General features: G+C 37.4%; 1 protein-coding gene across 3 annotated transcripts in view; it reads right to left on the bottom strand.

Annotated features, from left to right (window-relative positions):
• PARD3B (par-3 family cell polarity regulator beta) overlaps nucleotides 1-12980 on the bottom strand; it is a 1129489-nt gene that overhangs the window by 219982 nt on the left and 896527 nt on the right. For all 3 annotated transcript variants that reach the window (XM_061148945.1, XM_061148946.1, XM_061148947.1), the window contains exon 19: nucleotides 5445-5555. In XM_061148945.1, the coding sequence (XP_061004928.1) occupies nucleotides 5445-5555 (111 nt within the window). The remainder of the gene's footprint in view (nucleotides 1-5444; nucleotides 5556-12980) is intronic.

Consider the following 12980-nt stretch of genomic DNA (forward strand, 5'->3'; position numbering starts at 1 on the left):
AAGCATTTGGAACTAATGTCTTATTATGGCCAGTCTCACTAGAGCATGAACAAAATGATGAGTTTATTTAAAACAGGGCTTCACTGCCATGGATTGTTTGACTTGTGTCAAGAGGGGACACATGGTCAGCTCAGGAAATAGAATAGGAGACTAAGAAAATCCTAACATGCAATTAGGAGCAAGAAACTTGGGCTTAAAAATTCACATAGAAATAGTGCACATACTACCATATGCACACAGCCAATTCACAAATGGCCACTCTAGGGAGTTTAAAGTAAATGCTTCTATACTCATATGTTTATATATTTCTCAGACCCTGAGATCTGGGAGAGACCACAGAGATCGTCTAAGGACATGAGCAGCATTAAAGACACACAAGAGTTTTGATGGTATGTGGCTTGATGTATTTAACTATATTAATTTACATGGTTTTGCATTTATGTAACTTTTTATTTAATTGAATGTATACAGAAATAAGACAATGAAGATAATATATCAAAGACTGAAGTTTATGAAAGTGATTCCAGTCCAGTCCTTTCCTGATGCACTCATCCTTTCCCAGTGTAATCATCAGCTTATTAGATATTTCCAGTGTCAATACACTTGCCGCTGCATGAGACACTGTAATTTGTCAGGATGTTTTCCCCTCTATTAAGCTGATGGCTACCTCTCTAAAAATAATTCCTCATTAGAATCTTCAAGAAAATAAATGAATAAATGAATAAGTAGAGGGAGAGAATGGAAAGAGAATGGAGGCTATAAAACACATCTAATTCCTCTTTTATGTTAATGTTCTTTAATCATGTGACATAAACTAAGTCTGAACCTGCAGACTGTGCATTCCCATATCCTTCTATATTTTTCAAAAGACATGGATTTAATACTGCCATTTTCTGTGTGTGAGAGAGGCTTAAGGTATTCCAGGTGTGAGCAGTGTAGAATAGAAATTATTGTTTCTTCCTTCACTTTCATACATGAATTTCTGTAGCCTAGGCTGGATTAAGTTTCTGGCAGGCATATCCCCATATTGACTCTTGCAAAGCTTACCCTCAACTAAAACCATCAGGCAAATTTTTCATATATTCGATATTAAGTCAAACCTTCTACATCCTGTGTTTATACAGCTCATTTTTGGACCTAAACACAAGACTTTACATTTATTTCTATTAAGTCCCTTTATGTTTGATTCAGTCCATTGTTCCAGATGATTCTGTCATCGGACACATTGTCAACCCCTGCAGCTTTGTGGAATTTGAAATCTGATCAATAGGCACCATCACTGATGCCAATGCTCAGCAAGCCAGAGTTAAAAATAAATTTTTAGGAAAACTTTTTTCTTGCGAGCTTATATTGTTGGAATATTCATTAGCAATCTTTGGGTGTAGTTTCTCAAATAGCTAATAATCCTCTAGGCTTAGATGATCTAGTGTATATCTCTCTGTATTAGCCACAGATTTTTTTGTGAGACAATGCAATACTAATGTCCAAGAGAGTATTGTTACTCTTTGTGGAGTACAAACAGGGGTTTTCAGCCTCCACACCATTGGCAGTTTGAGTCAGATAACTCATCATTTGAGGATGGGAATTGTCTTACGGTTCTAGGATATGTAGCCATATTCTGGGCTTCTACCCAGTACATGGCAGTAGCAACTCACTCCCCACAACCCCCTCCAAAGCTTTGGCAATCAACAATGTCTCAAGATACAGCCAAACGTTCCTTGGGAAGCAAATTTCCATCCTTCATACCCCTCCTCCAAAGAACTGAGAACCACTGTTCTAGACTCTTTAATCTAATAACTCAATCCACCAGTTGTAGGTTTTTGACCTTTTGATAGCTACAACTGAGCTTCCCTTGTGGCTCAGACAGTAAGGAGTCTGCCTGCAACGCAGGAGACCCAGGCTCAATCCCTGGGTTGGGAAGATCCCCTGCAGAAGGAAATGGCAACCGACTCCAGTATTCTTGCCTGGAAAATCCCATGGATGGAGGAGCCTGGCAGGCTACAGTCCATGGGGTCACAAAGAATCAGACACTACTGATGGAGAAGGATGATATAACCCTAAAGTTTAGAGTTGAGGTTAGATTAACCCTTGGGTCAAACAGTTACAAGGAAATTGAACCTTCAAATTATATGATTTAAGAGGTAATCTATGAGGACTTTTGTACCTGGATGCTCACCAAGGTATGAACACTGAAAAAATGGAAATGGTCTATACACTTGAAGATAAAAGAGGATAAATATATTTTGATATGTTGATCTCACAGGATATTAGGCAGTCATCAAAATGACATAATTTCAAAACATTAATGACATTGGGGAATGCTCAACATAATAGGAACTCTGTGAAAAAAGTAAAATACATATGGTATGAATACCAAATATAGTAAAAATATCATAAAAATATTAACAGTGGTTATGGAATTATGGTAGAATTTTGCCAGATTTTAATAATCTTCTTTACACTTCTTATGTTTCCAAAAATGTCTTAATAAACTTATTGTCTTTGTAAGCTTTGTGTGCATGGGGGTATGGGTAGGCAAAGTGATTCATATTCCCTTAGGTGAATGAGCACTGGCAAGTGTTCCTCTTTTGTTTGCAAAAAGCATGCAAGTAAGGTAGGATGCCTCAGAGAGGGCATGTAAGAAAGATGGCAACATTTTTAGACCGAGTTATTTAATCCTCTTGAGAAAAAAAAAAATCTGTATATCATTTTTTATAGAATGAGAAGAGCTTAATCTAATGTTCCAGCTAAATCCTGTCCCCCAAACTCAGTGTTTCTCAGACTGCTAAAGAATCGCATTGAGCATAAGTATTAAACCTAGATTCCTCACCTCTAACTCCCAAGATTATGATTCTGTAAATCTGGTGTATCAGGAATTCTCATTTTTTCCACACGCTCCCCAAGTGATTAATTCTGATTCAGGTGTTCCATAGGCCAGTCTGAGAAACATAGCTATCTATAAGAGGTCATGTGTTTTGATTTGGATGAGTGTTTTTTTTTTCCCCTCTATTTTTGATAATTTCTTCCTGCTATACACTAAATAGAATTGGTATAGACCCTCAGTGGTGTGTTAGCAAACTGGTTCTTTGAGAAAACAAACCCAATTTACCATCATTTGCCAATTTCTGTGGTGTAAACACTTCTACCAAGAACAATTTCAAGTTACCAATGGTTTAACAAGAAGCTCACATAATTCTTGAAAGCTTAGTAATTGTCTTTCACAAATTGGTACAGGCTGGTTTCAGCAATGTATAGTATATATTTTACTTAAGTGCTTTAAACTCTTTGAAAAAGGGATACGTTAATGAAAAGCTATTATATCTATGACAGCTAGGATGAAGCAAGTAAGCAGTTGGATGGCTTAAATCCTCTTTACATAATAAATTTCAAATATATTAGGAAAAACTCCACTTTGTGAACTTGTATACACTGTTTCCTATTTTACTGTATTTTTTTTCCTGTGGCCAGGCCATGACGAGTGATACATTTGCTGAGTTCTTTAAGAGTTGTGAATTGGTTTCCTATGGATGATAGAGAGCCAAGAAATGGGACTCCAGGGTTGAGAGCGATGCCAAATGTTCAGCCTTTACCTTTGCCCTTTATGGTCTTCAGCCCCTGAGCTGTTGAAATGTCCTTGGTCATCAATTCTATAGCACCCAACCATAAAATCAACTTCTCCTACTTCTTCCCCCCATAAATGATTGAGACAATGTTGTCTCTAGGAAACCCATATCAGCTGTGTTTTATGTGTTCATGTGGGGGAAGTGGACTAAGTGGGGGCTAATAGTATAGCTCTTTAAATATTTTGACCAGACATATTTTAAGAAAATTGGACCTGAAACCCATATAACCAGCTGAGGTGAATTTACGGTCCCACTTTTAAGAACAAAACTCCCTCAGGCACCTGTTTCCTAGAGGCAAAACCAGAAAGGAAATGAACTTTTGCTTAAAGACAACTCACCTAATTTTATGAATTATCAATTTTCTATCTGGCACAGGATTCCCTAGCTCCTAAGAGGAACACCCCTCTTCAACCCCAAGCCAGCATTGAGCTGTAAAAAATGTAAAGCCTGCATTCTAGAAAATAGCTTAGTTTCCTGAAGATGAGGCAAGAATGTGGTGTTTCAGTTAAGTGAAATCAGGGGAGCAGCAAAGATCTACGATGGGGACTCACCACACAGATGTCTTTGCCAATAGATGCATTAAAATCTTAGCCTGAATTACATTTTACATTACAGGATTACTGAATCTTGGATTATGATGGAGAATTCATTTTTCTTCTCTTTGGGGCAACTCTGACATGTGAATAGTCAACAGTGGCAAGCAGTTGATTTCCTTTTATCTCCTCCACTGACCCTGAAACTGAGCTTATCAACCTCTCAAAAATGAGAAAGGACTAAATAGCACTTTTTTCTTGCTATTGATAAAGTGAGCCTTCTTAATGGGAATAGACCACAAGATAGGGGTCAAAGGTTAACAGTTGGTACTCTTAGCATGCTCGGCACTAGAAAACACAATGAATAAGAAGTATGATTTTCCTAGTATACAAGCTAGAAAATTAAAATAAGTACAAGTACTGACTTTTTAAAAACTGCAACAACTATTATTACTAATAGGCAAGGGAAAAAGTTGCACAAATCTGACGTCATGCATGATCAAGTCAGTATAAACACTTAGTTATAGAATAACCTCAGTCTTTCTCCGAGCTTCATCTAGTTGTGAAGGCAAAGAATTTTCAGGAGAAATATGAATATTCAATTACATGTTTCAAAGTCAGACATTTATACATCTACTTGGGGTAAGTGCCAGAGCTAACATCAAAGATATGTGAAGGACTTCTTGTCTAAATGGAACATTAAGCTCCTTAAAAAGGAGAATTCAGCCCTTGCAAACTGTCATTTTTTTAGTAAATGAAACCGACCCTTTCACAGATGGGCAACATACTTTGTAACTTGCTGATGGCACAATAAAAGACACTGGCTTTTTAAAAATGAAGGGCATGTACTTTTCAAATTATAGTACCCAAATGGGTTTAACAGAATAAAATTAAGAAGGCATAAAACAGCTTGACAAAAATTAGGAACAGACTATGGAAATTTGATAGCTCTAAACATCAATATTCAAATGACCTTTTTTAAAAAAAAAACAAAAACCTCCTTGTCTAAACCATGCTTAAACCATAGGGAACATATGCATTTATAGAGGATAGCACATTTTGGAATTATAAGTACCGATAAAATAAAAACATGAAGTCAATTTCTTCTCAAAATATAATAAAAATTCCCCAGAAAGGCAGATTCCATTTATATCAGGTATCTATCCTTCTGCATCAGTCAACCTTTATGCATTTTAAAATAAGATTTCTCCAGTTGACTGATACAATAACCAAATTAAACATAGACCATGCACAAAAATGAAACAAGAGGCTTAGCATTTCTACCCACCTCTCACGTTCTTCTTTCATTTTTTCCAGTTCCTCTTCTCTCAGGCCACCCTGCTTCAGAGGACCTTTCTGCTCTGCCTTTCCACCCTTATCATCTTTCTTCTTTCCAAATCTAATGAAACATGGAGAAGATGATTGTTAATGATGAGCATGTTCTTTTTGTGGTAAGTTGTAGATATTTATGAGATGAACTCATTAAAGTACAATTCTTTAAGCAATAAAAAATCATTTCACATACAATGGAAGTAAAAATAAGATACTTAGAGCAGAAAAATAATACAGCTACTGAATTCCCCTCCCACTTCTCTTTTCCTTCTTTCTTTCTACTTGGCTATTGATTGTACAGTCTGTACAAAATCATGTGATTAAAGACTAAAAATTTCAAACCATTGATTCAGTGGTGATTAAAGCATTGAAAAGTTGTCATTAATATATAGCTAAAACCTAACCGACCTCTTAAAGAGGCCTCCAGACTTCCAGGTGGCATTGGCATTGAAGATTAAACTCATGAGGTTATATAGTGATGGTGCTGGCAAAGGACTTTACCAAACACAGAGTTCAATGTTCTAACCTTACAAATGAAGAACCAAAACCTCAGAGAGGCCTTGTTCCTTAAACAAACCCAAGTTCAAGGCAGGGCTGGGATTAGCGTGTGGGTCACCTCCTACACTGCACATGTATCTTCAGGCCACACTCACTCTCCACATAGCCACATGATTCCCAATTCAGCCCTGAGTCAGCGTGCTCTGAGCACTTCTTGGTGCTGGGCAGATGTGTGGTTACTGGCCACAGCGGTAATTTTACTTTCTCCCCCAGCTTTAAGGAGATAATTGACACATAACATTGTGTGAGTTTAAGGTGTACAATGTATTGATTTGATACATATTAATTAAAAAAGAATTACAGCCAAAATATTAGCTATACCTGATATACTGTCCCATAGTTAGCATTTCTTTTTTGTTGTGAGAACATTTAAGATCTGCTTGCTCAGCAACTTTTAACTACCTGGTACACTACTATCAGCTATACTCACCATGCTGTACATCAGATCCCCAAACTTGCTAATCTCACACCTGGAAGTCTGTACCCTTTGACCAACATTTATTCATCTTCCAAACCCTGATAACCACTATTTTACTTATTTCTCTGAGTTTGTTTTTGTTAGATTCCACATACAAGTGACATCATATCGCTATGTGTCTTTCTTTCTCTGACTTATTTCACTTAGTATAATGCCCTCAAGATTCATCCAAGTTGTCACAAATGGTAGGATTTCCTTTCTCATGACTAAATAATATTCCATTTTGTGTGTGTATAAATACATCATATGTGTGTGCGTGTGTGTGTGTGTGTATCAAGCATATCTTCTTTATCCATTCATCTGTTGATGAACACTTAGGTTGTTTCTATATCTTGCCTATCATGAATAATGCTAGGCAACAATAATGCAACAAATTTAGGAGTACAGATATCTCTGAGAGATCCTAATTTCAACTGTTTTGGATATATATCTAAAAGTGAGATTGCTGAATTATATGACAGTTCTAGTTTTAATTTCTTGAGGAACCATTCATTGTTTTCAATAGTGGCTGTCCTAATTTGTACTCCAAACAAGAATACACTAGAGCTCCCTGCAATTATGATAAAAGAACTTGGTGTTTCCTTAGCATTTTTTGGAAAATGAAACTGCAAATTTTAAATTTAAAAAAAGCTACAATTAATTATTGGTCTTTTATATTCTTAAAAGACAGGCATTTTCCTGATAGATAATTTCTTTGGAAGCAGTCTCCCATAACCTTGGTATTAACACACATGAAAAATGAAAATGACCTGATGCTCTGCTGAGAACCAGGATAAAAGTCATTATATCATGCAGACTTCAGTTAAGGTAAAGACTCTTCTTAAATCTAAGGGAATCCCAGTTGTCCCTTGTTTCTTATTAGATAGCTACACATTTTAACTCTGTGAGTATGCATTTATATCTTTAGCTTACTCATCCTATCTACGTATCTATGTATCCACCCATCCTTCCAGCTGGATAACCTGAGGACACTTCTCAAATTACACATGCTCCGTTGACTGCCCCTCCCCCACTCCCATACCTGTGCCCCAGCCTTTCAACACATTCATAGAGAGTCAGAATCTCCTCACAGGAGGACCTAAATCATAAACTTGTAAGAAACTCATTTCCTTCAGAATTTCATAGAAGTGGCCTAGTATTTGTCTCTTTCTGGATTGTGTTTCGAACCAAAGCAGAGATTGTTGGTCAAGTGGCAGCTCTGAGTATAACATGTGGAAGATGGCACTGCTAACATTCACAGTCATGGTGTTATTCAAGAACAGACTGCATCCTGCTTTCCACAGAAGCCTCTGCCAGCCTTGACCCTTCTGTATATATTTTTTTGTTATAATTTCAATTAGCAAATTCTCTTTCATGAGTTTCCTGTCTCCCCACTGCCATCTCTCTGTCTCTGCTCCTACTGCGGTGCTTTTGCTACATCCAGTCTAGTCTGAGCATTTGGGTTGGTTGACCATCAGCTTTAATTCCATCATTCCCGGCCTTATTTCTTTTGCTTCTTCCTCTTTCTTGCATCCTTTTCTGAATTTATTCCTCTTTCTCACGGAAGAAATGACTTGATCCCATTCATAGGAGTAAACAGAGAAGAGAGAAAAACTAGACAAAATATAAGAACATTAACTTTCAGATCATTCAGATTTGTTAATATATTTAAGATCTCTCTTTAACCTACAAAGCAGGTGATATCGAAATAATGTGTTTCCATGAATGCATTCTTTGGCTTTTTGGATCCATGAAGAAGAGTCTTAGGGATCAACATTATTACTCTAAATTCCTTTATGTGAGAAGTTAATACTTTAGTACATCACTTAGAAAAATAGTTTTCCCTCAAAATGTCACCAAATAAACTAATATTGAAGCAAAAAAAAAAATCAAAATTGTGGGGAGTGAGGGTAAAATAATGCCTCAGGAAGTTGATGAAGGCAAAAATATTGCCAAGATCTCTATAGATTTTAGGCTTGCTTTTCTGCTACATCTCAAATATTTTCTTCTAAATTTGGAGGTTTTAGATTTTCTGAGATGAAAGTAGTGTCATTTTTGAAGGGTAAAATGAACTTATAACCCAGTTGACTTTAATCTTTAGTATCACAACCAATATACTGTTTTCTCCTTCCTGTGGCTGAAGTATTTCACTTGTACTGCAGTTTAAGAACAGATTATTACACTTCCATTAGAGTGGGATATGTTTGACAAAGAAAAGGTTGAAAAAGTGAAAGTGTTAGTTACTCAATCATGTCCAACTCTGTGACCCCACAGACTGTATGGAGCCCACTAGTCTTCTGTGTCCATGTAATTTTCCAAGCAAGAATACTGGAGTGGGTTGCCGTTCCCTTCTCCAGCAGATCTTCCCAACCCATGGATGAAACTTGGGTCTCCTGCATTGCAGGCAGACTCTTTACTGTTGGAGCCACCGAGTTAGTTGTAAGCAAATTCTGCCAAGCATTTTCTTCTAAGCAAGAACTGTCAATAATAGTCAACTCAACCAACTCTATAAATATTATAAATGTTTTGATTTAAAGTTCATGATCATTTATTAAAGTTTCTAGTAAGAAGAGCAGAAAGAGCTGTGAAATTTATTTAATTAGATAGAACAGTTACCAATTATCTTATTTTGTAAAGTTTGGGTAGGTTCAAGAACAGAATTATAAGACAATAATCTTCAAAATGGCTCCCACATTGTTAAGATGAGGAAATTGAGGCTCAGAGAAGTTAATTGCCTTTTATTTATTAACACACTGAATTCTTCTTTCCAGTAGAGCAGTCAGACAACTTAACTATCAGTGATGGCAGTGGTGGCGGTGGGAGTCGGGAGAAAAGCATCAATTTAGTGAATTTTACAGGCCCTTGTTCTCCTTTCAGGCAGCCTCTTTTGGGGGTCATTTCATATCCATTCTTACTTTCACTGACATAAAGAGAGGAGTTGGGGAGATTCACATACATTGATTCATCTCTCCACAAGCTATTTTTGTGAGAAAAGTCATGCAGACCTTAAATGGTTGAAATGACTGCTTTGCATTCTAAGGTTTCAAATATCCACTGCATTCCAGGCCTCCATTATCTATTACCTAGGAAATTTGAGAGTTGGCCATTCTGGGCTAGGTTCCTTAAGGAAATTGCTTATAGGTCAACCTTGCTTTATATAAAAGATATTTTCCTGAAGAATTCTGTGCAAACATATGGTTTTAATCAATGAAATCGTACTTTCTATGTACCTGGGAAGCCTGTTTAAAGAATCTTATGATGGATCTTTTCGTAAAGTGGAAAAATCACCTTTCAACATACTCTTTACGTAAATTTAGATTTTCATGAATTATAAGTTTGCTTCAAACACCTGTTCCTGTTTATTTTTACAGAGAGGTTATATGAATCAGCTTCACAGAAGACTAGCTTGCTTGCTTTCTTCTTCTTTCATTCATGCATTTGTTTTAAAAAATATTTCTTAGGCATGTCTTATGACAATGTCAGACATTGTCATAAGCACCGGATGTAGGTTGATATTGTATTGGGATACAAAACCAGACACTGCCCTCATAAAATTTATATTCTGATAGAGGAGACAGTCACCAAACAAGTATGAATATATAGGTTGTGAAAAGTGCTATGCAGGGAGTTTGGACAGAGAGTAACAGGAAAGTGACTGGTTGGGGAGGTCTTTAATGAAGAAATGACATTAAAACCATAACAATAAGGGGGAGAGATTCCAGGCAAGCAGAGATAGGAGCTAAGCCTATGAAGGAAGAGGACATGCAGAGGACATGAGGAGCATGATGCCTGGTGCATTCCGAGCAGTGAAAGAAGGCCAGTCTCCAAAGCAAGGAGAACAGAGAGGATCTTTGTATAAGATTCGGATGGAAAGAAGGGCAAGATCCTTGGAGTGCAGGTCTGAGAGATGCTTCGAGTTTATTATAAGAATGACAGTAGGTCATTTTTTAGTGGTTCAAAGAACAGAGAAGCTACTAAGGAAATTGGTTGATTTAAAGAATTGGTAGAAGAGCAACAAAGGAGTAACCAAATCATTTTAAGGAGAAGTGCTACAAAGTTGTGCACATTAAAAAAAATAATCCTGGTTGCTGAAATAACGGTACCACATAAAAGCAGGAAAGCTGCCTGGGGATGGCTATAGGAGTGTGGGTGAAAGATGATGGTGGCTTGGATGACTGGGTGCTGCTGAGAAGAGAAGACAGCGATTTGGAGATGATGGGCCAATGCAGAGACAATCAGAAGTTCACGTCTAAGTACAGTTATTTTAGTGCTTTTGGGAAATCCAGATGGAAAAGCTGAGGACAAGGACAGAGCCATGGGCACTTTAACATTTAAACATTGGATGGTATACAAAGCAGACAGAACAAGCACAGTGAAAGAGACAGGGAGAAAGTTAGGAAGATGTGGTGTAAGACATCTGAGAGAAAAGGGCTGGGAGGAGGAGGACATGGTCAACAGATGGGAATACTGTTGAGAAGTCCAGTGAGCTGATGACTTGAAAAGGTTCATTAGATTTGGCAATCTGAAGGCAGTCATCACCCTGGCAAGGTTCAAGGGTGTGATGTGAGCAGAAACCAGGTGGGAGTGATCTTAAGAGTGAATGGCAGGTAAGTACAAAAGTGTGTGTCTCTGTCTGTACAACCATTTCAGGAGGTTTGGCTGGTAGGGTGGTTTCTGGAAGTGGGGTGAAGTGTTGAAGATGGAGGTAAGACTTTTGTTGGCTGATAAGAAGAAACGCCAGAGTATTTATAGGTGAAAGAAAGAAGAGAATATGGTCATTTTTCTTTTTAGCATGACAAAATATACTTAACATAAAATCTACCAGTTGAATCATTTTAAAAGTAACCGGTCAGTAGCATTAAGTACATCCACATTGTTGTACAACCATAAACCACTATCTATCTCCAGAACATTTTCATCATCCCAAACTGAAATTTTGTATCTCAACAGTAACTCCCCATTTCTCCCTCCCCTAGCCCTTAGTAACCACTATTCTACTTTCTGCCTCTATGAATTTGTTCTTGTTACTTTATATAAATGTAATCAAACAATACTTCTCCCTTGGTTTCTGGCTTATTTCACTTAACAGTATGTCTTCAAGGTTCATTGATTTTGTAAAATGTATCAGAATTTCCTTCTTTTTTAAAAGGCTGAAAAATATTCCATTGTCTGTAGTGTACTGTATTTGTTTATCCATTATCTGTCAATGGACATTGGAGTTGTCTTCACCATTTTCCTCTCCTGATTAATGTTGCTATGGATCTTGGTATAGGAGAACAAAGTTCTTGATAAGGGCAAGAAACTCAGAAAAAGTAGCAGCTAGGAGATAAAACTTCATAGAACTGATAAAAGGGAAGTGGAGGTGTTCCCGGGTAATTTATGAGTTAATGTGATATAACACATATAAGAAAAATGACTCCTATCCATAAAATGAGATTTCTTGGTATAAATTAATAAATCAAAGGAAATAGAATATCCAAGGTGGAAAAGAACCTCAGGGAGGGTTGTAGAAAAATACTGAAACAGACCTCACCTGTATTCCTATTTTGCTTTTGTAGGGAAGGGGTTTCCCTGGTGGCTCAGTAGTAAAGAACCAGCCTGCAATGCAGGAGACCTGGGTTCGATTCCTGGGTTGGGAAGATCCCCTGGAGGAGGGCATGGCAACCCACTCCAGTATTCTTCCCTGGAGAATCCCATGGACAGAGGAGCCTGGCGGACTACAGTCCATGGGGTCACAAAGATTGAACATGACTGAAGCAACTGAGTGTGCAAGCATGTGCTATGTAGGGAAGTCCTAAATGACTACGTGGGGAAGTAGACTTAATAATGGTTCATTCAGTCATTCAGTCAGACATTCACTGTGCAGCCATTACATATCATATGGGTTAGGCACATGGCATTCAACCATGAGTTGTTCGGTAGATCTCTAACTCCTCCATCCAACTAATTAAATAAAGTTCCAGCATCCTACTGGTTTCCATACCAGAAAGATTTTAATATGCTTCTTAGTATTGGTTCCCTAATTTCTCAGCAAATATTTTCTTGTTTTTATTTCTTTCCTTGAGCTTTCCAGATAAAGATGACTTTCAAATTCTTCCCAGATTCCCACACACCCTAATAATCCAAATTCCCAAATGTAAAACTCTACTCTGACTTTTTACACCTCTAGCCTCCCATTTCATTCACTTTTTCATTCTGCTAAGTAGTATGGGTCTACAATTTTCTTCCTTGATCCCACTGGGCCATTTATGTAGGTATTAGCGACCACTCTTCTTTCTCTTGGCATAGACTGTATGAAAACAATCCTGTGCAATGGCTTAGGAGAACTAAAAAGTCAGGAATGGGAAAAGTTCAGACACTCTTATTCCAAATTAGTGGTGAGCTATGAATCCAAGGAGAGGTGAAAGTTTGAATATATTTCTCCTACAATTAAGAAATACCTTTGGATATCACTGATGCATTTGGAAAAGGCTATAA

Source organism: Dama dama, chromosome 8, assembly GCF_033118175.1.
Source record: "Dama dama isolate Ldn47 chromosome 8, ASM3311817v1, whole genome shotgun sequence".
NCBI lineage: Eukaryota > Metazoa > Chordata > Mammalia > Artiodactyla > Cervidae > Dama > Dama dama.